Source organism: Megachile rotundata, chromosome 2, assembly GCF_050947335.1.
Source record: "Megachile rotundata isolate GNS110a chromosome 2, iyMegRotu1, whole genome shotgun sequence".
NCBI lineage: Eukaryota > Metazoa > Arthropoda > Insecta > Hymenoptera > Megachilidae > Megachile > Megachile rotundata.
Window position 1 is genome coordinate 19,629,287 of NC_134984.1, and position 26,442 is coordinate 19,655,728.

Consider the following 26,442-nt stretch of genomic DNA (forward strand, 5'->3'; position numbering starts at 1 on the left):
AAGTAAATTGATTAGGATGTTTCTTCAAAGTTGCTGTACGAGCAGAATTTTTTAAATCGTCTTTCTGATAAGTGCATGTTCGACCATCGTTTATTTAGGATCTGTACAATGGCTACTAAATTAACTCTATACTATCGAATATCTAGTTTAGTGACTGCTCATGGGAAACCACTCGAATGGCATAGAAATTAAAACATCTACAAACTTCTTCAAAGTTGCTGTACGAGCAGAATTTTTTAAATCGTCTTTCTGGTAAGTGCATGTTCGACCATCGTTTATTTAGAATCTGTACAATGGCTACTACTATCGAATACTTAGTTTAGTGACTTCTCATGGGAAACCACTTGAATGGCATAGAAATTAAAACGTCCACAAACTTCTTCAAAGTTGCTGTACGAGCAGAATTTTTTAAATCGTCTATCTAATAAATACATGTTCGACCATCGTTTATTTAGAATCTGTACAATGGCTACAAAATTAACTCTATACTATCGAATACTTAGTTTAGTGACTTCTCATGGGAAACCACTCGAGTGGCATAGAAATTAAAACATTTACAAACTTAACACTTGAACAAGTCAAAAGATATTCTGGTGTATACGTGTAGTCGAATAAAGTGGTAAAAATGCAGCGGTTTCCTGAAAATTCGACGAATGGAGTCCCGATCAGCCACAGCTTTCTTCGCGTTCGATTCGAGTGGAAACTTAAACGCAGCGTATGGCAGAATCGATTTTTTGATAAAGCTAACCGGCTCATCAGCGACGATTACGAGCGGCCGTCGATGAGAATTCAAACGTTCCCACACAGCGGAGAATTTATTTGGATTTTCCAAGCCCCTACCGCTATTGGAAAAGAACGAGCCTTGAAATGTCACCAGAGCCAGGCGTTTCCCGTTGCTCGCGTACCGCAATGCACCGTCACAGAGGATTTCCTTTGATCCCTTCATTTAGGTAATGAATCTTTTTCGGTCGGGAGCCTGACCGGCGTGACGACAAATAAAACTTGTGATCCCTCAAAGTGTGGATGTTCACTAAATTTAAGTGGTTTCCGTAATTAAAAGGAAAATAGAGGATTATCGAGCGCCCGTACGCGGACCGTTCTCTCTTAAAGGCACTCTATTCCTTACCAACTCGTTTCAGACTTTTCAACTGTAAACGAGGGAGGAGAAATGTCTTAGAAACGTTCGAGATTAATCCGAGTGATAGTAACGGCGAACCCGAGTACCCATTTCCATTTTGACGTCAAAGAATTTACCGTGTTCCTAGATTTTTAGGACACTTTACTATCGTTTCGTGGTCGTGTTAAGCATACCTAAAATACTCAACGAAATTTTGATGAACACGAAGATTAACGTACAAGAAGCTTAGACATTACTCTGTCCATTTGATGTACCATATTTGTGACGATTTTTCAACCCCCACGTCAGTTATCAAACATTTAATTCCCAACCTCATACATCTCGCTGAGAGTCGGTTCATGAGCGAAGCTGCGATCAGTCAATTAAATCCATGGAACGTTAAAACGCGAACTCGCAGCGAAAAACAAAGAGGATTAGTGATTGCAGTCTAGGAAGACTCGATTCTCTCCTTCGGACAATATATCTTGCCGCTTCTTTTCCGATCTCGCCCCTACCTTGTTCGACCGTAGAGTGACCTTTCCGCCGCAGCGTGCGCAGCACCGGATGCTGCAGTAGTTGCAGATGTGGCCGACGCCGTCGGCGAACTTGGTTTTCAGGCATATGTGACACGTGGCGTGCAACTCCACTCCCGCTTTCTTGTGTTTCTCCGAACAGGCCCGTATCCTTTCCTCGAGGATCTTCACCTCGTCCTGTTTTCGTCTGTGGACAACAACAAACATATTACAGAAAATCATTTTGGACAAAAGCGCTGGCAAGCATTGTATCGTTGATCAACATGAACGCGATATTTTCCTGCGCTAGGGGCTATGGGGCCTAATCAGAAAATTACGAATCTTAGCACTCGATCTACAGGTCTTAAATAGCTTATATGAAAACACAGTGAAAATTATAAATCTCTTATTGTACTTTGTCTTCGACCCGAAATTGAACTTCCAGTGTAAATGACCATAATGCTCAGTATAGTAATCATATTGTGTAAAGCATGAGATTGTATCTACAATATATTGTAGATAACATAGATCAAGAGAAGCTAAAATCTCCTTGCAACTCCTGTTAAAGTTCGGAAACTGCCAGTACTTTCACAAACAAGGAGAATATATCTTCACCACGATCAATTCGCTAGGTAACGACCAGAACACGCATTTGGAATACGTGACGCTCCCTTTCGACCGAGATAAAAATACCGTCGTACGATCGACCTACAAAAAGAGATTCAATTTCCGTGCATTTCCCGGGACTAATGCGCAGCATCGCGAGCCTAGATAAAGCTCAACGGCAGAAACGATCGCGCTAGAAGTAGTCAATGCCGTATGTAAATTCGAGGTCGAGGCATCAAACGAATGGAATACCGTGAACGAGTCCCGTAAGAAAGGAAGCCTCAGGTGGAAACGGTTTAACGCCGATAAATATGTATACGTTGCTGAAAATATTCGGATGGTGTTACGAATAAAATTTGACTAGGAGGTCATTGATGTCTAACTCCCTCTATTCTCAAGAAAGAAGTATTAACACTTTGATGACGTTACGTTGTGATATTTTATTTATTTCATAGTACCATAGATTGTTTACTGCTTCCTCCACTCTCGTGTAAAAAAGCAACATTTTATCGTACACAGATATCAAAGATTTTCAGCTTGAAAATTTAGATGGCCGATAGTCAAAGTACTCTCGTATGCCATTGGATGGTTAAAGAACAACAGAGGGAGAAGTAAGGCAAATTGAGTGAACCGAAATGGTCATGTTCCATCCACGACAATCGTACATCTTCAATTTCGAAAGCTTCGTTCGGTAATTCGACCCCCGAGGGGAAAACAAGACCGACCAAAAGGAGGCTAGAGCCTCGCTGGGTATTTCGATTTCTGCGGCGAGCGATTAAAATTCAGCCTGTCGTCCTTGCCCGAGCCGGGATTTTTCCGCAAATTGCACCAGAGGCAACGCGTTCTCCCGCGTTCCACTTTGACCCGTCCTCGGTATGATTTCGTTTAGGCGCAGCTACTTAATTCCAGCCGCGTAACTAATTCGTCTAACCGTTGCTCGCCACTCGACTTCCAGCACGGTTTGCGGGATTTCGCTGGTTGAAAACGACCATCGGTTCAACAGTCAAGCACCAGCGATTTTGGAAAACGTTCCTTCCATCTTGTTATCGCGATGATAGACGCGGAAGCTTTGTAATCTGGGACCTTTTCCGTATGAAGATCCCACTGAAAATAGTTTATTGATCGACCGAAGTTCCCATAACAATTACAAGATCATCATGAAAGACCTAGAAATTTAACTAAAGGAGAAATGACGAAACAAAAGGCTCGAAAAGCGAGGGTGAAAGAACACGGTACATTAATTAGCCGGAGAAAGATGAGACGGTGAATGGTCGCAGTTCTTCGAACTGTGCGAAGCTTTGATACCGAGAGCAGAGTCAATTTATCGCCAAGGTAATTGAACTGGAATGGAATGTGATTGATGTCATCGATTTATTCCACTCGCCACTAGCTTAGGACACTTCTACGTCTTTCCCTTATATACTGAAAATTCGCTACAAAGCCGAGGGAAATTAGACAAAAATATGGCCAATCTACGGAATAATTCCCAACACGTTTCCAATCGGGTGCACCGCCCACCCTGCAATCTTCCCAACACCAAATTATATTCTCCCCTCTAATTCGTCGTCGAATAATTTGATCGCGCGGCAATCTCTCCCGACGTCGTTTTAAATCATCGCTGAAAGGTTCGAAGATTAAAGAAAACTCGTACACGTTCGTACACAACGTTAAGCAGCCTAATCACAGGGAATGCTAGCCACTGGGTTAAGATGAAGCCGCTAGCCAAGTAGGTTAGCTACGATGCACGAGAGAGCAGCAGCACTTGGCACACGAGGCTAGAGTTTCTTTTCGACCGGAAGTCTCGGTCTCTAGGTCGCGTGTACGAGCCACGACGGAACTTGCAAACTGTAAGGGTTGTTGGCACCGACAGGTTCAAACTTGGATCATCGAAGTACCGCTTAGAAAGGATTCATCCTCATCTACTTTAATGCATTTTCTTTCAATTATATTTATATAATTCAAAGTGTACTTATTACACTATCATTTCAGTGTTTTACTTTTTTTAAATACATAAAATTACGATTGTTCTTCGTAGTCTCATTATGAAGTTCTATTATTCGCATCATGTTTCAAATTCGTTGTTACTTTTGTATTATGAGATGGGACATATTTTATTCGTTGAGTATATTCATTGGGTATCTTTTATTAGAGTTGAACATGTATTTGTACAACTTTCATATTGTTTGTAACTGTACAAGTGAAACTACCAATTACGAATTGAGGTTTGTCTAAATTAATCGAATTCGTCATTACTTTTGTATTATGAGACAGGACATCTTTTATTCGTTGAGTATATTCATTGACTATCTTTTATTAGAGTTGATCATGTATTTGTACAATTTTCATATTATTTGTAACTGTACAAGTGAAGCTACCAATTACGAATTGAGGTTTGTCTAAATTAATCAAATTCGTCATTACTTTTGTATTATGAGACAGGACGTCTTTTATTGCTTGAGTATATTCATTGAGTATCTTTTATTGGAGTTGAACATGTATCTGTACAACTTTCATATTATTCATAACTGTACAAGTGAAACTACCAATTACGAATTGAGGTTTGTCTAAATTAATCAAATTCGTCATTACTTTTGTATTATGAGACAGGACGTCTTTTATTGCTTGAATATATTCATTGAGTATCTTTTATTGGAGTTGAACATGTATTTGTACAATTTTCATATTATTCGTAACTGTAAAAGTGAAACAACCAATTACGAATTGAGGTTTGTCTAAATTAATCAAATTCGTCATTACTTTTGTATTATGAGACAGGGCATGTTTTATTGCTTGGATATATTCATTGGGTATCTTTTATTAGATTTGAACATGTATCTGTACAACTTTCATATTATTCGTAACTGTACAAGTGAAACAACCAATTACGAATTGAGGTTTGTCTAAATTAATCAAATTCGTCATTACTTTTGTATTATGAGACTGGACATCTTTTATTTGTTGGGTATATTCATTGAATATCTTTTATTGAAGTTGAATATATATTTGTATAACTTTCATATCATTTGTAACTGTACAAATAAAACTACTGAGGTTTCTCTAAATTAACCACATTCGTAATTAAAAAAACGTAGTAAATCGATAAAGTTGCAATACTTCGATGAAAAAAGTTGTGCACGAAATAACCGTTCCCACGCAAGACGAAAAATGTGAATATATTAACATCCTCCAGTTACACGAAAGCAGCCGAGCTGTAACCTAAATCTTGAGTTTGCCGATCGAGTCAAAGGTCGCGACTGCATGTCGCAAAGTACACAACATCATGTGTCCACCCACGCTTCTCTAATTGCTTTACCAATAATCGCGAACACGCAACGCCGATCGGTCCGCGGGTGAAACACAACGTTGCGCGACGTTCTGTCCGCGTTTCGAGACACGTCACGCGAGAGAGAGAGAGAAAAAAATATTCTTCCGTGACAAAGGGGCGGATCAAAAGCGGAGAAATGTAGGTTATTTAACGAACACTTCCTGCGATCTCACGCGCGACTTTTTCTTCTCTGTCCCACAAAATCCCCGCTACATCGCAGCGGTGTCCGCGAGCACCAGCCTCGAGCCTCGTGGCTACGTGTCCTTTTCGAACAAAGAATTTTCTTCGTTGCTCGTTCACGCGACGCGTCGAAACTTCCAACGGCCAGTTCGAACCCTCTTTCTTCTCTTTTTTTTATATGCCATCGCGTGGAACTTTGTCCCTCGTTGCGCGACCGAGCTTTATATAGTTTCCGCCGAGAAAAGTCGAAGCACAAGATAAGGGGAAGGTGACATTTGTGTGTATGGAATGGCAGAAAACGATTTATAAGTTGCCTGTCGAAGGGACGTTTGTTTTATTACGTACCTTCTTTCTGGTATTTAAGTGAGTTTCAGGAACCGATATGGTTTTGTACGAATTTCTAGTAAAATAAAATTTTTTGATAACTTGGAATTTGAGAAGAAAATAATTTCTGAAGGAAAATGAAAGAAGTATATTCCAAATTGCAGCAAATTTTCTTTCATGGAGAATAACGTGGACAAAGACAAACGATTCTAGCCACACTGTTGTGGCATCGCGTGTGATTAATGTAGTTCAATATTCACCCATTGACGGAACTATTTGCTAATTAGAACTAGATTAGAACATTGGCAAAACATAATTGATGCAATTTAGTAAATGGCACGATATCAGAAGCTTTCTCCTATGTAAAATTTGGGGTAATGGTTATCAATGACCCTCAACCTCCATATTCAGCTGCCACAAGATACTGTTTCGATACCGAACTGGAATACCGTTTCAACAGCTAAGAGCAATTAACACAAGAATATTTAATGCCTCGATACTTGTTCGATTCTCTACACATCAGAAAAATACATGAGTTATCGGGATACACGCAAAATAGCCTCGTTCGAAGCAGGGAAGCGAAAGGTTACATCTATTTTTGCCGGTTCGAAGCGAGCCACCTTTCGAATACACCGAGACTCGTCCGTGCAAGGATTAAAATTATCCCGCGATAATTAACTCCCCGACAAGAGAGAGATGTATTCAAACGCAGAAAATTTGGGAAATTTTCGAAATTAGAAAAAGAAACTCGACTCTAGGAAAATGTAAGAATCGTAGGGGTGCGAAAGTTGCGCCCTATATTTCTTGCGAGGCGAGGAAAGCCTATGTTGCATTGGAGTGTAGATCTAACCCGTTAAAACGCGCCACCTTTCGAATACACCGAGACTCGTCCGTGCAAGGATTAAAATTATCGCGCGATAATTAACTCCCTGTGCTTTGCATCCCGACAAGAGTCAAATGCAGAAAATTTGGGAAATTTTCGAAATGAAGAAATTGGAAAAAGAAACTCGAGCTTAGGAAAATGTGAGAATCGGAAGGGTGCGAAAGTTGCACCTTATATTTCTTGCGAGGCGAGGAAAGCCTATGTTGCATTGGAGTGTAGATCTAACCCGTTAAAACGCGCCACCTTTCCTCGGGGCGAGCCTCCATATTTCAGGATCCGGGCTTGAATTTACCGTTCCAATCCAACCTCTTTCGCACACCATCCGCCGGCTGCAGTTGTGCATACCCTATGCACACCCTGTGTGCAACTACAGCAACTCGTTACCGAGCCACGTCAAGGCTTGCTGCCTTGCATTTTACATGCGTCCCTACACATACTTGTCGTTCACATTACATGATCTCGCATCGGTATGGCGAAGCACGCTTTCCTCATTACTCTCTCTCGCTTCCTCTATCTTTCTCTCTTTTTCTCCTTCTTCGCGTTCATCCCCTTTTCTCGTCGCCTCCTCGATTCACCCCTGCTCTTTGTCTCTCCTTTCTCTCGCTCGACTGCTTTCTCACGTTCCCGTTTTCCATCAGCGACAACCTATCAATAAAACGCCTTCCTCGAAGAACATCGTCCATTTTCCTTGGCGTCGTCTCTCGCTGCGACTACGGACAGTAATTACATGCGAGCCGAGACCTGCTGGCGCATCCGTCACTGGCTCCTTTCAGCACGAACGAGCGCCAACTTAGGCAAATAAAAAGGAAAATCATCGCGAGAAGTTTGCGAACTTTCGGAGAATCGCCGACGCTCTGATTGGAACGGCAAACTTGCATGATGGCCTCTTCAACGGATTTCGAACGAACCTGTTTCGGATATTTCGCTTCCAACAAACTTTACTTGTGCGAGTTGAAAAATTGGACCAATTATTTGAAGAATTTCATCGGAATAACAATAATTGTTTAAAAGATTAGCGAAGAGTAAATATAGGTATAACGAGGAGATAATTGTGAAGGAATTAAAATAAATGTGCATTGATCTGTAAAGACTTTGTTAGGATGAACATTTATTTATGAACGCAACTCCGTAGACACAAGGGTAAACATTGCACGATAAATAATTTCTCTGTCGAGTTTCGAAACTTCAAAAGACACTTTTAGCATCGTCGATTGAAAAATCGACTGATCGATTATTATTAACCGACCGGAATGCAGAGAGGATGCCGGTCTATAAAAGGATGGAAAAGAAGAGAACAGTTAAGTGCACCTGTACTCGATGGTCTTTCAAAAAAATAATTACTTTCCAATTCGAAGATGAAATCGATTATTAATTTTGCAATTCGTCGATAAACAAAACCAAATTTCATTGCATTATCATCATTAAGAATCTATAAAAACTTTCATTAAAAAAATTAAATTAAAAATTAAATATGTCTAATAATTTGCAAAACTTGAGACTATTGCAAAATCGAAGAAGAAACGCAAATTTCCGAAAGAGAGTCGAGAAACCGGCAGAGGATTATCATCCGCAAGCGTGTACGCGACGCTGAATACCTAAATAGAAGATGTCATAGATATAAAACGGTCAAGGACTAACGAGCAGGTGAGTCGAGAAAATAGGTGGAACGCGTCAGAGAGGACAATTTGCTGGTCAAGAAATACATGTACTCGATCGATCGGATATCGTTTCGTTCGTTCAGTAATTCTGATCAACGACGCGTGACCGTCCATAGCCACATTTTCTAGCTATCCGCCTATCCCGTCTGACCATTCAGACCTCACGCTACTTGCCGACACACGGTGCCTCCTGCTTTGTCGCTCCGGTTGCTTATTTATTTAAGGAGACACGTAAGAGTCCCTGATTTCCATCAGGGAACATCACGTAAATCTTCTTTGAAACGCTAATCTGTTCAACAAGTATGAAAACGAAACTGTAGCATATACAGGGTGCTTCAGAAGTTAATGTCAACTTTTCAAGAATCAAATTGACCATCTCTTACATACTGGGAATATTGATTCGTTCTGTTAAATCACCTATTTAAAAAATAAATCAAGGAGTCTATATAAATGATAAAGAGAGCCAAAGACAAAGTACAACTTTCAGTATTAAATAGTCAGTTCTTTGAAATCTTTTACAAACCACCCCTTCTCTTTTAAAAGACATTAAAAGCAATTAAGACAGTCAATATTCTGTTTATGGAGCATTGGTTTCGAGAAAGATTGGTAAACCTCGTTGAGGTTTTTAGGTTAGGCTACAAGTAGTCGCAGAGTGGCAGTATATTTTGAAGTTGGATAAAATGTTGAAGTTATTAAAAAAGAGTCATGGTGCACCTAATAGAAGGAAAAAGACGATGGAGGATAGAGGTAGAGGAACGTACCTCATAATCTCATTTTCCTTCTCCTCCTCCTGTTTCTGCCTGATCATAACCTCCTCGATGGTGCTCCTCTCCTCGGGGGTGAGGTGCGACATATCAGGTACAGCCGCCATCACGGACGTAAGATAGGAACGTGCACGGGAAGGTCTAATCGCGAGGAGTTTAGCGCGAGGCGCGGGCCGGCGCACCACCGACGACGCCGCCGATGAGATACCGCGACCGCGACGACGAGGTTCTTCGCTCGCCGCGCGACAACGTTTGTTCCTACGGGGTATTGCGTCCTTTCTACGACTACGGGAAGGCTGTGTCGTACGGGGGGAGTCATCCGACACCGGGTAACCGGACCGGTTGGCCGCGACAACACGGGTACGCGTTCGACTCGCGTTCCAACTTGCAACGCGGTGGTTGTCGCGCTTTCGGACGTTCCACTGGTTGCTGCTGGTGCTCGACACAGCTGACGGGAAAATTGATGAACGGCGTGCAGCCAGGAAGCCCGTCGACGACCACTGGACAAAGGGAAGCCACTCGACACCAACGGGCACCCTCGTTCGTCCGCGCCTTCTCACCGGACAACAGGCCGCCTCTCATGCGATCGTCATCGACGCGGTGCAGCCTGGCTCCGTGCTCCTCGTCTCCGTCGGCGTCCTCGTCGTCGGTATCTCTGCTCGTACGATTACCAGCGACCGCATCCGTATGACAAATCATGTTCACAGCCTGTGAGGAGGTTCTCGCATTCTCTCGTCACCGGTACCCGGTCCACCTTCTCCGCTCGAACCCACCATGGAACACGAGTGCTCGACCAGGGTGTTCCTCGAAACCGACCTTCGACCAGGTTCCTCCGATATGGCGGCTGGCGAGGTTAGAATGTGCGCACTGATCGGCCCCCGCTCTAACCTCCTCGATTGCCTCTAGCCCTCTCTCGAAACCTCTCTCGCCAGACGCGTCCAACTGATCCCTTTCGATTTGTTTACCCCGTTTCTGCTCCCTCTGTTTTGGCGTGGTCGAGCACCTCGAGGTATCGCGAGCTTTCGAACGGCCCAGTTCACGAGTACATCGATTGAAAAGGAAAACGGGTCACGGGTGCCGTTGCTGCACTCGTTTCTGCCGTACACACGGAGCGCAGGTTCTTGAACCTCGCAGAAGAATACGCGATCCCGTACACACACGCCAGGCGAGCACCAGGTGGACACTCGAATATCGAATCGACGACGATGAATCGGAGGGCTAGGATAATGGCTACGTGCTCGTGTTTCCGACCTCCGATGGTTTGCTTTCGACTCTCCGGTCCGCGTAGACTTCCGGAGAGACGTTGATTCTTCGGGTTTCACAAAATACACTATCTCGTTTGGACGAACGAAAACCGATTCGAAGTCGAAGCACAGTCGATGCCTCCTCTCCGGTCAATCGAACTTCACAAAGCGTGATCGAACCGAACACGGGCTGGTTGATTTCGCGCGGATCCCTGCCACGTACGCGTGCCTCGGTTCCGCGCGACGATATTCAACGCTACAAGTATTCGTTGGTTCGCGATTCACGTGGCGGCCGAGACGACGATGGCGCTCTTCGACGTCTCTGCAGCGACCGCGACACCCACACAATCAATCGCCCTAGACCGGATTGTTCCACACCCACGAGAGCCGTTTCCTCAGCTGACCGGTCGTCTCCGACGTTTTCCTCGCGTTATCGGCTGGTCGTGATCACCCGCTCCCCCAAAAATGGATTCTCCTTCTCCGTTGGTCAGGTTAAAGCGACCACTCACGATATTATCGCGGCTGACTTTGTGGGTTCGCCGATGGTCGCGCTCGCTCGCTCGCACTGATCACACGCGCGTACACGGTGGGCCAAGTTGGTCGAATCGGTCGAACGGCGAAGCGAACTTCCGTGTTACAGCGTTTCCTTTCTCGCTACGCTCGACGCTAGAACAACACACGAATGGGCTTATTCCACACCCCTAGCGCGCTTATGTCCGCCAACGCTCCGCGATTGGTACTACTCTCACTGACGGCTCGGTCTCTCCTTCTTGCTCCTTCCTCTTGGCGCTCTCTCCCTCTCTTTTCCACCCTTTCAACCCTCCCCTCTATCACCGATCGCCTACATCTTTCTCCCTCCACCTGCTCCGTCTCCCTTACCCTCTCCCTCGACCGTCTACCTTCCACTATCTCCCTGCCACCGCCTGCTGCACCTCTCCGCAACGGGCTGAAACGGGAATACCGGTCTCCGCGAAGGGGGCTAATTTCCGGCCGCGAATCGACTTCCTGTTACGATTCTGCCGTCGAAATCGCGCTACCCTCCGACGAACCGACCCTGCGTCCCTCTTCCAGCTATCGTCCATGTAAAAAAGAACGCAGACGACCCGTCCGACTGACTTGCCACCGCGGAGGACACCCTGTTCTGCGAGTGCCCGCGGACGACCGCAGTTGCGCGTATCGTCAGTCCCCTTCCCCGACTGTGTTTGTCCATTCGAGACCACCACCCGGTGCTGCACGAATTTTCTTGCCGTGCATGTGCAGCTGCCGAGACGGAAACCGGAGTCCAACTTTCGGATCTTTACCTTCGGCTGGTTACCCGAAGGGAGCCTATATGGGATGCATGATCGAGTCTCGATGCTTTTCGGTGGTTGATACGATGCTGGCCTGTGGGACGATTCGATGAACGAGATCCATGAAAAGCGTCCATTCATGCGGTCTTAATAAATAATGGGATGCGGCGTACGTCCGAACCAATAAGGACCACAGGCCGCACTTACGTCATGGAAAACCGGGTATTGATCGCACCCTAGGCCAATGGGGTTCACCGCCGCAACGGTGCCACTTTCAACGTTCTGGCGGTGAATTCGAACGCCATCGAAACAGCGTCACGACCACCATCGACGCCCGGGAAACTATGAATCGCTCCTGAATGAAGTTTGCCGAAGAGACGGTGTGGCTCGCAGGTCGAATTTGTAGGAAAACATGAAATCCGCCGGACTTGTTACGAATTTTTTACAACGCTTGCTGATTCTTTTCATTTTTCATACGATCTTCCTGTTTCGAATGTTTCTTCCTCAAACTTTATGTATTTTAATTGCTGTGACAGGATGATCAAACTTTTCTAATTACGATCGATTGTAGAGGAAGAACCGACTGATAAAACAAAGAAGAAAATAACTTGAGAATTTAAAAATTTACAAATTTAGAAAATTTTTCCAATAATTTTGAAGAGGAGTGTACGCAAGGATAGATTGTATTTTTGATATTTATTACAATATCGCAGAGTCAGTCCTTCAGTAGAATCAGACGTTCGTCTGACAGCGTGGTCCGATACGCAACGCACTGATACTACTGACACGGCTGATCACTGAAACATCTACTTCATCGAATTGTTATCGATGATCTACGCTATAAATGTAGTAAAATTCTAAAGATGCAACAAAAAGTTTGAGTACTCTTACAAAGGTAACCATCCCAGCAATCGATCTATTGAATGAACGAAATTTAAGACTGCTATGCAAACAGGAAGGAGAATGATAAAAGGTGATATTCTCCATTTCAACCCTCGAACGGTGGACTTTAGGTCAATCGTGACCCAGATTTTCGAAAGTTACAATGGTATTTGTAATAAAGTTAGTCGCAAAATTAGGTAAATTAGTTCCTAACAATGTTTGTTTCTACGAAACTTTAAATGCCATTCTCGTATGGGTGACGTAATAGCGTATTAAAGTGGTGGAAAAATTAGGGAATGAAAGAATACGATATAAATATAAATTTGTATTATTATTGTCTCGGGAGTCTAAAGGTTAGCTTTCGCGACGAATCACTGATGAAGTGTCGATCGATCAAGACATATTAAAATGACCTGCCAGCCACCATAGCCCCTAACTGGTAGAATTTGCCAACCTGTTTCGTGTACTTGTTTTTATGGTGCATACGAACACGCATGATTAATGACACCTGGATCAAAGCCAGAGATACTCGACTCCTTTAATGATATTATGTAGGAAATAATACTTATAATGAAACTTTTAATTGACAGAACTCGATTAATAATTACAATTCTCGGTACAATCATAAATAATATATATTTATTTTCTTGCAGATATACCTGAATTCAACTCAGGTAGGACACGATATAAAACTTAATTTACAAAATGGTTTTTACATTTAGCGATACTCATTCGAGTTGCACTTATACCATTTAAATAATTGCACGCATTTGCATTAAATAACACAAGTTCGAACGATGTGCGATACGTGTATTTACAAACAGTTAAGAGTATTATGTGTTTGAAAACTATTACCTGAAGCAGCGAAATTAGGCTAAATTAAAGCGTACATAATCATTGGAAATTTGGCACATTATAATGGCATGATACAATGATGAACAAATTAAGTGTTTGTCATGGAGATTTTAAATTTTGAAATTTTGGAGATACGAAATTTAAAAATATACTTTCAGATTGAAAAATTAGCCGGAAGATTTCTTGCAAGCGTAAATGTCCATCACTGTTATAACACGTGATAATTAAAATACAGTTAAGGTACCATAAAAATAAAAAGATTCAGATAAATCGTTACACACGTTGTGGTATGCAATTTTCATTGACTTTCCAATATTAAATGAACGTTGTTTTAAATTTTGATTTACATACGCTGTACCCGCTCACCAGCTATGTCCTAACACGTATTAAAATTTAATTAACTTTGCTTAATTAGTGTATTTACATTATTCTGATAAACAATATATTTACAATCGAGATTATCGTGCAAATCATGTGCAACAATAATCGTTGAAAGCCATGTTGGTCAAATTATAAATAAATTGAAATTGATACATTGTCATCCACTTTTTGGATTCTTAATATGTACATATGGTGTACCGTATACATCATCGATATTTTATATTTTTGCTATTTTCTTATTGTACATAAATTATACACGTTCGTAACAATCATTATGTACATAAATTTATTATGCTTCCACTATAAATTGGTAAAATCGATATGATATAAGTTATGCGTACATTGACATAAAAAGACATTGCATTGTGTCCTATATTCATTATGATATAATATGTATACAGTCATCGATTTATCTTTTTTTTTTGTTATTAAATTTCTTCAAATGTGCATATCATACAAGCAACATGTACATCAATAGAAAAAGAAAGTACAATAAAAAAAGAGAGGACAATAAAAATTCTATAACGTTTATTTCACGTGATGATATACTTTATAGGAAACGTTTATCGATTCAGTCAAAATCTTATCAAAACCGTGTAAATTCTATCAAGTGATGTTTACTGGGTGTATGTATACCTACTATCTTTTTCGTTTCATATAAATTTAAAACATTTCTGCTTATCGTGTGGGATCCTTGTTTTGAACAATATCGAATCAGCTCGATACTGTGTATTTAAGAGAGGCATATATCCAAAAACCTGCAATCAATAAATGTGTCGTGCATTAAGTACACGTGGATTTAGAAATACTTTTAACAATACATTTATCATGTGTAGTAAGACGATAGAATGTATTATTGCAGACAAGGGATATAAGAATCTAGTTTTAGATTTCCACAACTAAATGTTTAAAAAGAACTCACCTGAACAAAGAAATTAATACATTTGTGCCTTTCTTGGAAATGAGTATCATCTTCTGAAAGGGAAATTGGACAACCAGGACATCTGAATGTCCATCGTGATGTCACCTAAACAATATAAACACAGATACTGAAGTGGTAAACTTTTGTAATAAACCACAATACAGAAACAATATTTGATACCTTAACAGGTGGTTTTCTCGTTAAATGAGATATCAAGAAATTCATAGCAATATCTTCACAATTCATGTATTCGTCAACCTTGTCCCGTATAGCTTGCGGCAACCAATGTGTATAAAGATATGTGTAATGTTTATGGATGAACGCAGCGCCAGTCAAAACCATCGACAACTCGCAGGAATAATTAGAATTATAATTCCAAGCATTGTGATAATTCTGGTCCCATGCGTGAAAACGACCCGGAAATCCAACTACACGATCTCGATGTTCTCTCCATACTCTGCAGACATTATCGATAAATATACTCATCTTCATAATTTGAGATTCTTAAGAAACTATAAAAATACCTAAATCCAAACATAATTTCGTCATGTCTCAAATGAGCATCATCATCGACCGAAAGAACAGCTTCCGTTTCGATAGCATCAAATGGAAGAAACCTATTGTTTAAACTATTCCTTGGTGCTTTGATTACCTGAACAAAAATAATCCATTGTTAATAATTTGAAAAACGATATACGTTTTATTTAAAAAGAATCAAGTTACATGAATTGGAACTCCAATATCTGGCCACTTCAAGTCTTCCATCGGCGGCTTTGGGCTGTTCCACACTACCAGAACTTTGTTCAAATATGGCAGTCCGTAAAATCGAGCTAAAGAGTTTATAAGAACCTGTTCCCGTTCGTATGTCAACATTACGATTGTGAACTGTTCTCTAGGATAGTTGCCTCCTAAAGCTTCACTAAACTCTTTGCCCGCGCCTCCAGCACCTTTTCCGATGGGTCTAAATCCGACCTCGGATCCTGAAATTTATAACTCTTCAATAAAATGTTCATATTCAATATGAGATAGAAAACAAATTTAGTTTACCAAGAAATTTTGCGTCGCTAGGCAGCACTGTGTCAAAAGGTAATTGCGGATACAGATAAAATGGGTCCACCCAATCGTTCCAAATTTCATGTCCCTGAAGCAACATTGTAGTATAGTTTCTTTTAAAAGCAGGAGACGGATAAGGAGGTTCCAGAGGCCCCAAACTTTCTTCAGCTTCTGGCTCGGCAATAATTGTATCAGATTTTAAAGGCTGCAGAGAAATAGAATTATCATATGCAACCACAAACAAACGACATAATCGTGCTTTACAATATTTACCACAAAGCTTTCATTAAAGATACTTGGACTAGCAGTTTGAGGTGCTGGAAGAGGCGGTATACCAAGTCGATCTCTAATTACAGCGACAATAGTATCTACCGCACCCTGTGCAGTGCTTAAATAACGTTCCCATATTAATCTGCCCTGTCTTCGCATACTCAACAGATCAGTATCAGGAACGGCACGCAGTAAAAAGTGCATTTCAGTTACTCTGGCCTAAAATTTGAAACACATAACTAATCAGGAACATAATTTGCATTAAAAATAATTTACCTTTGGTAGAAAGATTGCTGCTCTGCGCCAACTAATAACTTCGCTGTAGCTTAATAGAATTTGATCACCGCCTAAGAAAACTGGAATAGATCCCGACCGTAAGGCTTCGTATAATCTCGCTTGCATAGACGAGGTAGTTACGAATGAAGCATTGCTAGGTGCCAAAATTAAAGCAAATGTTGATTCCTTTAATATAGCTTTTCTTGAAGAGTCAGTTCCACATAAAGACCAATCAAGAATTCCTACTATGTTCTTTTCCTCAGAAGCCGGGATACATTCAAACTGAATAAAAAATTTATCCATAGTTAATCCAGTACTCATATCTTTAAGGTGCTGAATAATAAAAGTATCCAAATTATTTTCATCGACTGCTATTCTTTCTAACTCTATATCTGTGTCATCAGTTTGATGCGTCATGGTCGTGACTCTCGGAGATATCATCTCTCCTTGAAAAGATAATAAATATTTTCTTCTCGCAGGTAACATTTGAGCACATTCTTGCCACACATCTCCACCAGGAGGTCCCAAAATTGGAGGAACAACCAGATCAAAACCTTCACGGAATTGATTTCTGTAAAATGTTGATTGTACTATTATGGCTCTTCCCGTATCTATTTCATTGAAAATATTTCCAGATTCTACAGATAGATCTCTACGTGCTAGATTTAGTAAAATATGATTTCTGCCATCTCCGCCCCAATAAGGAAGTGCATGTAATTTCTTTACATCTATAGCTTTTCTGTATGTTCTATCACTTTTTTGTTGAGTGGAAAGAACTTCTCCTATTAGTACTATGTATATACAAGCTTCAGCAGCATTAGTAGTTAAATGGGGATTGTATCCTGTTAAATTACAAATACATATTAATTTGAAAAATGCATGTATATAAATACAAGCATACCTAGAGTTTGTTTAATAGTAGTTTTCAAAAATCCATCCACATCCCAACCAGGATTTACTACCGAATACTGATCAGGGTCATATAAATATACTGGAAAACCACTTGTTAATGCACAACGGCTGTGATCAAAACAATTGTACATTCTACACGAATGTGGTACAGTAGTTGGTAATACTACAGGAACAGAATTTATTAGTATGCGCTTGGGTGGTGCCAATTCTGGTGTATTTCTTTCTACTGCTTCTCTTTGAGCTACTTGCGCTTGCTCAACACTAATTTTTAATCTATCAAGATCTGTTTGTTGATGTAACAGCTCCTGCTTTAGTTCATCAATCTTTTGAGTTAGGCTGCTAACTTCAATTTGAAGTCTTTGTCTTTTTGCGCTTAAATCTCTAAGCTCATTATTTACAGAAACTTTAATACGTAACATTTCCTCTATTCTCATTTTCAGCTGAGAAGCTTTCATGGGACTAAAATCTTCAAAAGCTTCCAATGTAGAAAATGTACGGTAAATATCTTTATCTGGAGACTCAGACTCCACCTGTAAATAATGTATTGCTTATGTTGAACAGTTATACTCTATATATATGTACATAATTATTTTAAGAAGTTACCTTTGATAAATAATAATGTGTAAATAATGGCACAATGAATAAAAGGACAGATGTTAACATTATAATCCTAGATAACTTGATATGCGTTATCCAGTGACAAATTTCTCTTGTACTTCCATTTTGATGATACACTGGAAGTATCTCATATATGCTTCCCCCCATTGTAATTATTATAGATTATCATTCATGCTTAAATTTTAAACCAACAATCCCATTTTGTGGTTGTATAACAAATGCCTGTAAAGTATAATTAAAAACTTTAGTCTAAACAAAACATTAACATTCCTTAACATTAAAAATGGTATATTTCTAATTTTGACGTTCGCATTTCTTACCCAAAACATAATCGCTGAGCTTTTATTATCATTATTGATCAATAACCTAACAGTGACATATCCTGCTTCCAAATTTTTGACAATCACGGTTAATGATCATTAGATATAAATCACAACTGTCATAACAAAAGGTTTAATAAATATATGCTATTTTAGATACATTCTTTATAAACTATCCGGTTACATAAAGTACGTAACAACAGCTAATAAAATCACACCAACGCCATTCCCATTTAAAGGTTCACGTTAAAGAAACAAACGTGAAATAACGCTAATGTCAACATTGCGGTTCTCCTATTAATACTTCTCCATTTGTTCTTTAATACAGGCCCCCGTTACTTCATGCATGTCATTCATTTGTGTGGGCAAGTATTTATTATTTCGTTCAACAAGAGATCATTTCTAATTCGCGCAGCGCGACTAACTTCAGAAAGTTAAGTTTCCACCAAGGGTTCAAATCGGGTTAGAGTCGGGTTGAGGTGAGCGCTCTTATATTAGAAAACAAATCAAACTTCTAATTTAAAAATTTGAAAATTTTAATAATTTAAAAAATGACTATGAAGAGTATCAGAACCAATTAGAGTAGATATATACAGAATGAATAAAAGTAGTAAGTGCATTCGATTTATGTTTTATACAACAGGAGATGGCGCTTGAAGCTACATAAATCTGATTTACCCAACGAACTATACCTAAATGTTGGTAGTATTGATTTGAAATATTAGTCATTTTGAAAATTTCAAATTTAAAAGATTATTTCAAGAACCTTGAAAGTATTCATAATTTTTGTATGTAAATACAATTTTAATAGATTTATTGATTTAAAAATAAATTTACTGTTCAAGCATAAGCACATGATGTTTATGCATATATTAAATTACCAAATCTTATAAGTTTTATTAAAAATTTGTTGTGTCATTAAACCGTTTCTATGAAAAATTGGTTATATTGCATTACATATATATACATATAAGTGATAAAACATGTGATTGTTGAAATAGTTTCAATGTTTGTGATTATTGGCGGGATTTAATGAGGTTAGTGAAAAAGAAATAAAATTTTCATCACACAAATAGTCTTTGTTTAAAAGACTTGAAAATATTTCACCAACATGACGCATAATATTTTAAAATCTTCCGGACATGGATTTTGTAATGCAATTTTTTCAAGTTCACCCATTAATTTTAATAAAGAAAATACTGATTTTCTTAATAAAAGGTTAGTATTTAATGCAGTCTTAAATTAATGTTGAATAATATTTATTTTATTCATATATTATCTTTTTAGAGAAGAAAAATGTCCCGAATTCGTCGTTGCATCTCACAAGGAGATTCAAAATGAAAATGAAAATAAATATTTGAGGCATGAAAAACAAATTTTATTTGATGATGATGTGGCTGGAAATTCAAAATTGACAAATACTCCTTCTACTGTAAATATGAATCGCTCAAAGTCTATGAATGTACTTCGAAGAAAACAAGTTCTATTCTCTGAAGAAGCAGTATCTGATGTGAAATGTAAAACTTCAACAAAAGTAGCATCTAATTCTTCATTAAATGATAAAACTCCTAACATGCATTTTTGCACTCCCAAACAATATAAGACACGTACTGCTACAAGCAATACAAAAATAAACATTTTGCCTCCAAACAGAACACCCGTAAAACGTTATTTTAATGATAATATTTCAACTGAAGCTACTCCTGACTGCTTTAGTGTAGTGCAAGTGGAAATACCATATAGTAAATCAAACGAATTTGATGTAGAAGATCAAACAGTGTATGAAGAAGAAAACAGTAACTTAACTGTTGGCATACGCGTTAGACCTTTAAATACAAAGTAAGTTTTTATATATTTTATTATTGAAGTTGTATAATGTTACAATGTTTTCCTTATTTCTTGTTATTTTAGAGAATTAAATGACTCAAAGGTTACATCGGTTGTACAAGTGAATGGTCAAAATGTTATTGTCACTTGTGAATCTATTCAACATAGTTTCATGTATGACCATTGTTTTGTATCATATGCAGACTCAACTAAATCTGGTCATGCCAGTCAAGAAATTATATTTAGAACTATGGTTCTACCTTTGGTACAAAATGCATTTGAAGGATATAATGTTTGCTTATTTGCTTATGGACAAACAGGGTCTGGTAAAAGTTATAGCATGATGGGTCAAGAATCTTTACAAATAAGTGCAACCCCAATAGATGACGAGATTGGTATTATTCCAAGATTTTGTCAAGAAATATTTGCAAGAATATCTACTAATGTAAATACTAAAATTACGGTAGAAATTAGTTATTTTGAGATTTATAATGAGAAGATACATGATCTTCTAACTAACATTAATAATGGAGTAAAAAGGGCTCCTCTCAAAGTGAGAGAACACCCTGTCTTTGGTCCATATATTGTTGATTTAAGTCAGCATTGTGTGCAAAATTACAAAGATTTACAGGTATGTTAATATTACTTGTAATTAATATAATATTGTTTAAATAATTTCTCATGTAAAATTATTCCTGCATTGCTATATTTTTTTTAGACTTGGCTTAAAGTGGGAAATTCACAGAGAGCTACAGCTGCAACTGGGATGAATGAAAAAAGTTCAAGATCTCATAGTATATTTAGTATTATATTGACACAAACACAAGTAAATAGTCAGTTGAATAATGAATCCATAGATGCTAGTCGCCGTAGTAAAATCAATTTAGTCGATTTGGCCGGCAGTGAAAGACTAAGTCAGACTTGTGCAAGTGGAGATAGATTAAAGGTTCGTTATACCATGCTTATTTTTTTTAATTATACTCTATAATAATTTCGTTTATGTGGTAAAATGAACTACTATACTTTGTAGGAGGGTGTATCCATTAATAAATCGCTACTTACGCTAGGAAAAGTAATTGCATCCCTTGCTGAAAATACAACCAATCGCAAACGGGGATTTGTGCCGTATCGTGAATCTGTTCTTACGTGGTTACTAAAGGTAAGTAATATTAAATTATTAATAAAAACTATTATTAAATCAGAGAATTTTATTGCCCATTATTTATTCACGAAGCATATTTTTTTAGTAGTCTTTAAATTTGTAATACATGTATACAAACATAAGCAAATATAAGTAGAAATGTATTTCTCTTAAAAAATATTTCTTCCAACACAGTCTATCCACAATATGCATGTTTCAATAATCTAAATGTATATAGTAAATATACATTTAGTTATTTTAATTAATACATTTTGCAAATATTTTATGTACATATAAGGTATTTTGATGCAAGTGCCATTTAGAATAATGTCAAAATCATTAATTTCATGAAATAATGGTACAAAAAAATGAAATTATAAAAAGAAAGATATACCTTATTATTATTTCATGATATTATGTTACCTACTAAATGATATATACATTATGACATCTTATATATACATTACAAATAATGTAAGTATTTTTTAAATAAGTTACTACTTATATATGAAATGGTGATAATATACCAACATAGGTATAAATTAAAAATTTCACTCTTTATAAAAATGCCTATGCTAAATAAATAATTACAGTTCTAAAATTATGACGTGTAAAATATGTCTTACAAATTTAGTAATATATTTTTACACGCGATTGTCTTATCGAAACACGTTACAATTGCAACGCGTTTCTTCAGTTTCTGTTTCACTTTTTATCGTCAACTTTTGAAAGTTCATTATCTTTTACAACGTGTTCCGACAAAACACAAGAATTGTTGTTGGTATTATTCTCTTCATTAACATTTGCGTCGAGTTCCTCTTCTTCTTCATGGATTTCATGACAAGAACTCTTTCGTGATTTTCCCCTAATGTAAGCAGCCAGTCTTCTTCTTTTATTTTCTCGGCACAAATAACAATTCTCTTTCGATAATAGCTTTTGTTCATGATGTTGTGGTAATCGCTGCGAATGCGCTTGTGTCGATTTATCTGTAAAATAATTTTATTCCTCTATCATTTTTTATTTTGTTTAGTAAAAAAGAAAAAAATACTTGGGACGATATCGCGTTTAATTATAGGTCCACGAATAGCAATATCAGACTTTATTTTTATATTCCTGCGTAATACTACGTTATTTAAAGTACGCAAATTAGATGATGGAAAATTGTAACGTGAAATGATCGTATCTAGAATAATGTCAGGTATAGCATATCGTACTAGATATGATCAGGTTTTATTATGGCGGTCAACGTGTTATTATTAGGTAAGGTTCAGAAGACTTCTCGAAAGCTACCATCGTGTGTCATTGCACGTACTACGTTTCATTGAACGAAGCCACGTGATGCCGCACACGTACGCGAGTATAGTCAAGATTCGAAAATATAGCGCAGTCGTAAATTCGAGCTTCCTTCAGGATACGAAACCTAATCTAGATTATAATTTATTACATTGTATGATGCATTTGCCGAAAATAAAATAACAGAGATAAAAAAATACTTTAAGATGTGGTCAGCTCTGGCTGTGTAGATTCTGTTCCACATTAATTTACGACCGTGCTATATCTTCGACCCAACTGTACCTATCTAATAACACGTCCCTGTTACATTTTATCATAATTAGATTGTATTATGAATCAAAGCACGGTACAAATAGGAACAGTAATTTAACAACGTATTTTTGCATTATTTGAATTGCATCGTGAAATACTTGACCCAGTTTCGGAATCTAATAAGCATACAGTCAATAATTTCTTTGTTTAAACTATCAGTGAAAAATTAATTTCACACTGAAATTCTTGCCTGCATTAATATCAATCGTCGTAATCATCTCTTTGGCATCTCAACAACAGAAAAATGAAGTATGCTAATTGGACAACTTGAAATTCCGGTTCTAAAAGCGAAAAATCTCGAAAGCAATTATCACAAGGCTATTTATAAATACAGAATATTTAATAACATTGGAGATTTCGTAAATCTGTGTACATTATATCTCCAATATCGGTAAAAAGAGTATTATTCATCTACATATATGTATATACCAGATGCAATAAAATCAGCATCGAGATATAATTGTTACGATCATTTGCGTATTATATTACCGTCTCGATCTACCTTACTCGTAATCTTAGCGATCGTAAACATGTTTTTCAACATCCACGATGCAGTTTGTTTGGATGCTGCCATAGCTTGTTTGGAACGCGCTTTTTATAGATTAGCTTGTACTTATACTACGATTGATTCTGCAGTGAAAATTGAGATTATCCGAGTTAATTTTGTGGTCATCGTCAGTGGCCCGTAAAAATAACCATATGTGGCCCTGATTAACTATAAATACTACGAGGGTCGATGAATATTAATTTTTATCGCGTTCTATCTTTAAAAAATAATTTACAGCGATTCGACTTTTCTCTGAATTTCAGTGATGATAACGATAATTTTAGAACAGAATGCATGACAAATAATGCAGACTACTGCGCCTTTGGGCAACCAGTTCCCGCCGGAAACGCATAGGGAGGGGCAACTACGTTGCGTAAAAATACCTGAGTTATATTTATATAGGATCATCTATTTCAAAATATGGTCATTTTGTTCCGTTCATTAAACTTTAGCATTACTGTTCGCTTGGTTGAAGTACCAATATCTTCGAATGATTAATGTCCAACGTCATCGAGTTTATTTGATCGATTGATTATTTTATGTCATTTATGTTGAACTTTGAATTGACATTTTGGAACGTAAAGATTAATATCTCGAGGAGCGATAAATGGTTCCATTGTGGACGCTGAATATTTATTCTTTTACGAAACAGGAAATGCAATACCGTACATTAATATTCATCGTTAATATCCCCTACCAGTGTTAATATCGTATAAGTTAAACGCAAGAGAGGAAACGTAATTCGCGAAATGATAATTCTATTAATTTTCTCGAGAAATATAAATATTGTAAGATCTACGTATCGTGTGTCTTTATTTGTGTGTAGACACTATCGTTCTTAAACATGTTTACAGAAAAGACAGTCCATTGTTAGATCACAAATGAATGATCCATAACGACAGATTGATTGTATATTTCAACAGAGCGAAAAAATCGAGTCTCGGTAAACAATTGCTCATTGTGAATGAAGATTCTATTATTGCACAGTAACAGCGACTGATAAACTTTCGCAAATAATCTGATTACTTTACGAGCGAAATTTCGATTTCTCTTCACATATTTTACGTAATAATTTTGAAGAGACTTTCAGAATTTCTTTTAGCTTTCTTTCGAATCTTAAAACTATCTGGATCGTCTACATATGGTCTGTGATAATAAATGGAAGTATAGGTTCAGCCAAGACGTACCATAACTGAAGTAATCTCTATTCCAGGGCTGCTCGTAGTCACGGTACTGAGGAGCCCTGAAAAACCCGTAGGTCAAGACCTCAGGAATGTAAACCAGATCCATCTTCGAAGCTTTCTCACGAAATGACTTTCTATCTGTACGTCGTGAAAATCTATCCACCTATGTTTCTCTCTTCAGTTAACTCGCATTCAAGATGCTTCTCGATCTTCCTTTGCGATTGATACAGGGAGCTTGCATTACTTCACGATATTCCTCCTCGTCTCGATTCTCTGTCGTTTGAAAAACAAACAAAGAAAGCGCCGCGAATGGCTCATTAATTACGTCGATCTTTGTTGAAAACTGAAACCGCCAATTTCACCAGGTGGATGGTTTTTCGTTGTTTCCGGTCTTCTTTCCGTCAACCGTGGTAACGACTCATTGACAAGACTATCGACGTTGTTACACAACGGGAAATAATAAACAATATGAGTGGCTGGTAGAAAACAAGATCGCGGTTCTGCTCGAAATGCTGCGATGTTTTGCTTTGAACTGAAGGAGTACGGACACCGCGCACGCAATGTTTATGAGTCGGTTTTTCCCCTCTCCGCCGGCTCTTTTCCCTCCGCTCCTCTCTTCTTTGCAACGCCCTTCGGTACCGCTTTGACCCCCCTCCTTTTCTTCCAATCACCTTCGTGAATTTCTTGCAAATTTTACAACTCCCATTTTCCACGCTTTACCCCTTTATGACATTGTCCTTCGATGTTTTTCCATTTCTATCCTTTTGCAATTTTAACGCGCAAATTCGTTTACCGTAATCTCGCTTATCGAATAGTATCATTTATCAAACGATGAAAACGTTTCTGTTTTATCTCTTTAGAGCAGTACCTTTTTTCCCGATATGCACCATAACTTTTCAAAACTAAAACTATATATACTAATCTGTTTTTAGGTTCTCTTAAAATTCTTTTCTCGAGATCCTGTAGAAATTTGCGTCTCGAAAAGTTGAGATGTGCATTTTAACACGTTCGCTGCGGACGTGCAGAGATTCGCGTCGCCATGTGATCTTGGCAATGTGCGTATTTACACCGACGCATGATTCGCGCCAATTGTTATCTCAATTAATATGTATATCTCTTATTCTATTACCACGAAAGGAATTATAGTAAGGACAAATTCTTGGTTCTGACTAATAAGTTATATTACGATATCTGCGGATTCCCGTTTCTTACGATACACGGCGTAGCGATATATCGACAATAAAAATGGACGACCATTGCCGGTACAACGTGAAGGTGGCAATATAACGAGAGTCTGTCTATACTTATTTTTAATATTAATAAAAAATAAATCAATAACATAAAAATTTATTTTAAAATGCGCAAATATTTCAAATTATACGTGTACTACAAATTATTCGAAACTATATGAACGACGAAATTGTTTTTATAATTGGTTAGATACTAGACTACTCGATAACGCATGTTGTAATTTATTTCTATTGTTTTACCACTCGTTTTACAAAAAAATGTATGTATCTTTCAAGGTTGTTATTTATAATTGTCGATACTTAACGATAGTACTCGAATGAAATAATTTTTCTGTTTGTCCGATATCTCGTGTTACGTCGTCAACTATCTTGAAGATATTTGTAATACGAAAATTTTCTATCAATATCACTTAACGATACGGGCCTATCGCAATGGATGCAGATCGAATGATAATCACATCCTGTCACTGAAAATTCGATAAAGCCGAAAATATGGA

At 38.2% G+C, this 26,442-nt stretch overlaps 4 protein-coding genes across 20 annotated transcripts in view; 1 reads left to right on the forward strand and 3 right to left on the reverse strand.

Moving 5' to 3' along the window:
• Rim (Rab3 interacting molecule) overlaps positions 1–11,411 on the reverse strand; it is an 86,233-nt gene extending 74,822 nt beyond the window's left edge. For 11 of the 13 annotated variants that reach the window (XR_013037277.1, XR_013037275.1, XR_013037273.1 and 8 more), the window contains exons 1-2: positions 9,367–11,411; positions 1,633–1,837 (exon numbers count right to left, since the gene is read on the reverse strand). Coding sequence is in view for 1 of the 13 variants with exons in the window: in XM_076528929.1 (XP_076385044.1) it covers positions 1,633–1,837; positions 9,367–9,476 (315 nt within the window). In the remaining 12 variants the exon portion in view is untranslated. The remainder of the gene's footprint in view (positions 1–1,632; positions 1,838–9,366) is intronic. The other 2 variants (XR_013037285.1, XR_013037276.1) reach the window with 1 other exon arrangement.
• neb (kinesin family member nebbish) overlaps positions 1–26,442 on the forward strand; it is a 53,716-nt gene that overhangs the window by 22,659 nt on the left and 4,615 nt on the right. Inside the window, exons 1-5 of one of the 4 annotated variants that reach the window (XM_012293347.2) lie at positions 19,252–19,609; positions 19,679–20,230; positions 20,303–20,849; positions 20,937–21,164; positions 21,249–21,377. In XM_012293347.2, the coding sequence (XP_012148737.2) occupies positions 19,503–19,609; positions 19,679–20,230; positions 20,303–20,849; positions 20,937–21,164; positions 21,249–21,377 (1,563 nt within the window). In that variant the 5' untranslated portion in view covers positions 19,252–19,502. Of the gene's footprint in view, positions 1–19,251; positions 19,610–19,678; positions 20,231–20,302; positions 20,850–20,936; positions 21,165–21,248; positions 21,378–26,442 lie in introns of those variants that run through there. The other 3 variants (XM_003706904.3, XM_012293346.2, XM_076528930.1) reach the window with 3 other exon arrangements.
• On the reverse strand, positions 13,402–18,954 carry LOC100883860 (exostosin like glycosyltransferase 3). 2 transcript variants are annotated; one of them, XM_012293341.2, is made up of 11 exons: positions 18,392–18,954; positions 18,057–18,320; positions 17,443–17,983; positions 16,542–17,383; positions 16,269–16,484; positions 15,990–16,200; positions 15,666–15,922; positions 15,467–15,594; positions 15,123–15,399; positions 14,943–15,047; positions 13,402–14,778 (listed from the first exon to the last, which is right to left on the reverse strand). In XM_012293341.2, the coding sequence occupies exons 2-11, from the start codon at positions 18,216–18,218 to the stop codon at positions 14,674–14,676; spliced, it is 2,844 nt and encodes a 947-aa protein (XP_012148731.2). In that variant the 5' UTR covers positions 18,219–18,320; positions 18,392–18,954; the 3' UTR covers positions 13,402–14,673. The 2 variants fall into 2 exon arrangements, with proteins under 2 accessions (XP_012148731.2, XP_003706898.2); XM_003706850.3 differs by having other exon boundaries at positions 18,057–18,293; positions 18,392–18,953.
• LOC105663595 (uncharacterized) lies at positions 21,407–25,663 on the reverse strand. Its single transcript, XM_012293345.2, has 2 exons — positions 24,699–25,663; positions 21,407–22,345 (listed from the first exon to the last, which is right to left on the reverse strand). Exons 1-2 carry the CDS (start codon positions 24,799–24,801, stop codon positions 22,065–22,067), a joined length of 384 nt encoding a protein of 127 aa, XP_012148735.2. The 5' UTR covers positions 24,802–25,663; the 3' UTR covers positions 21,407–22,064.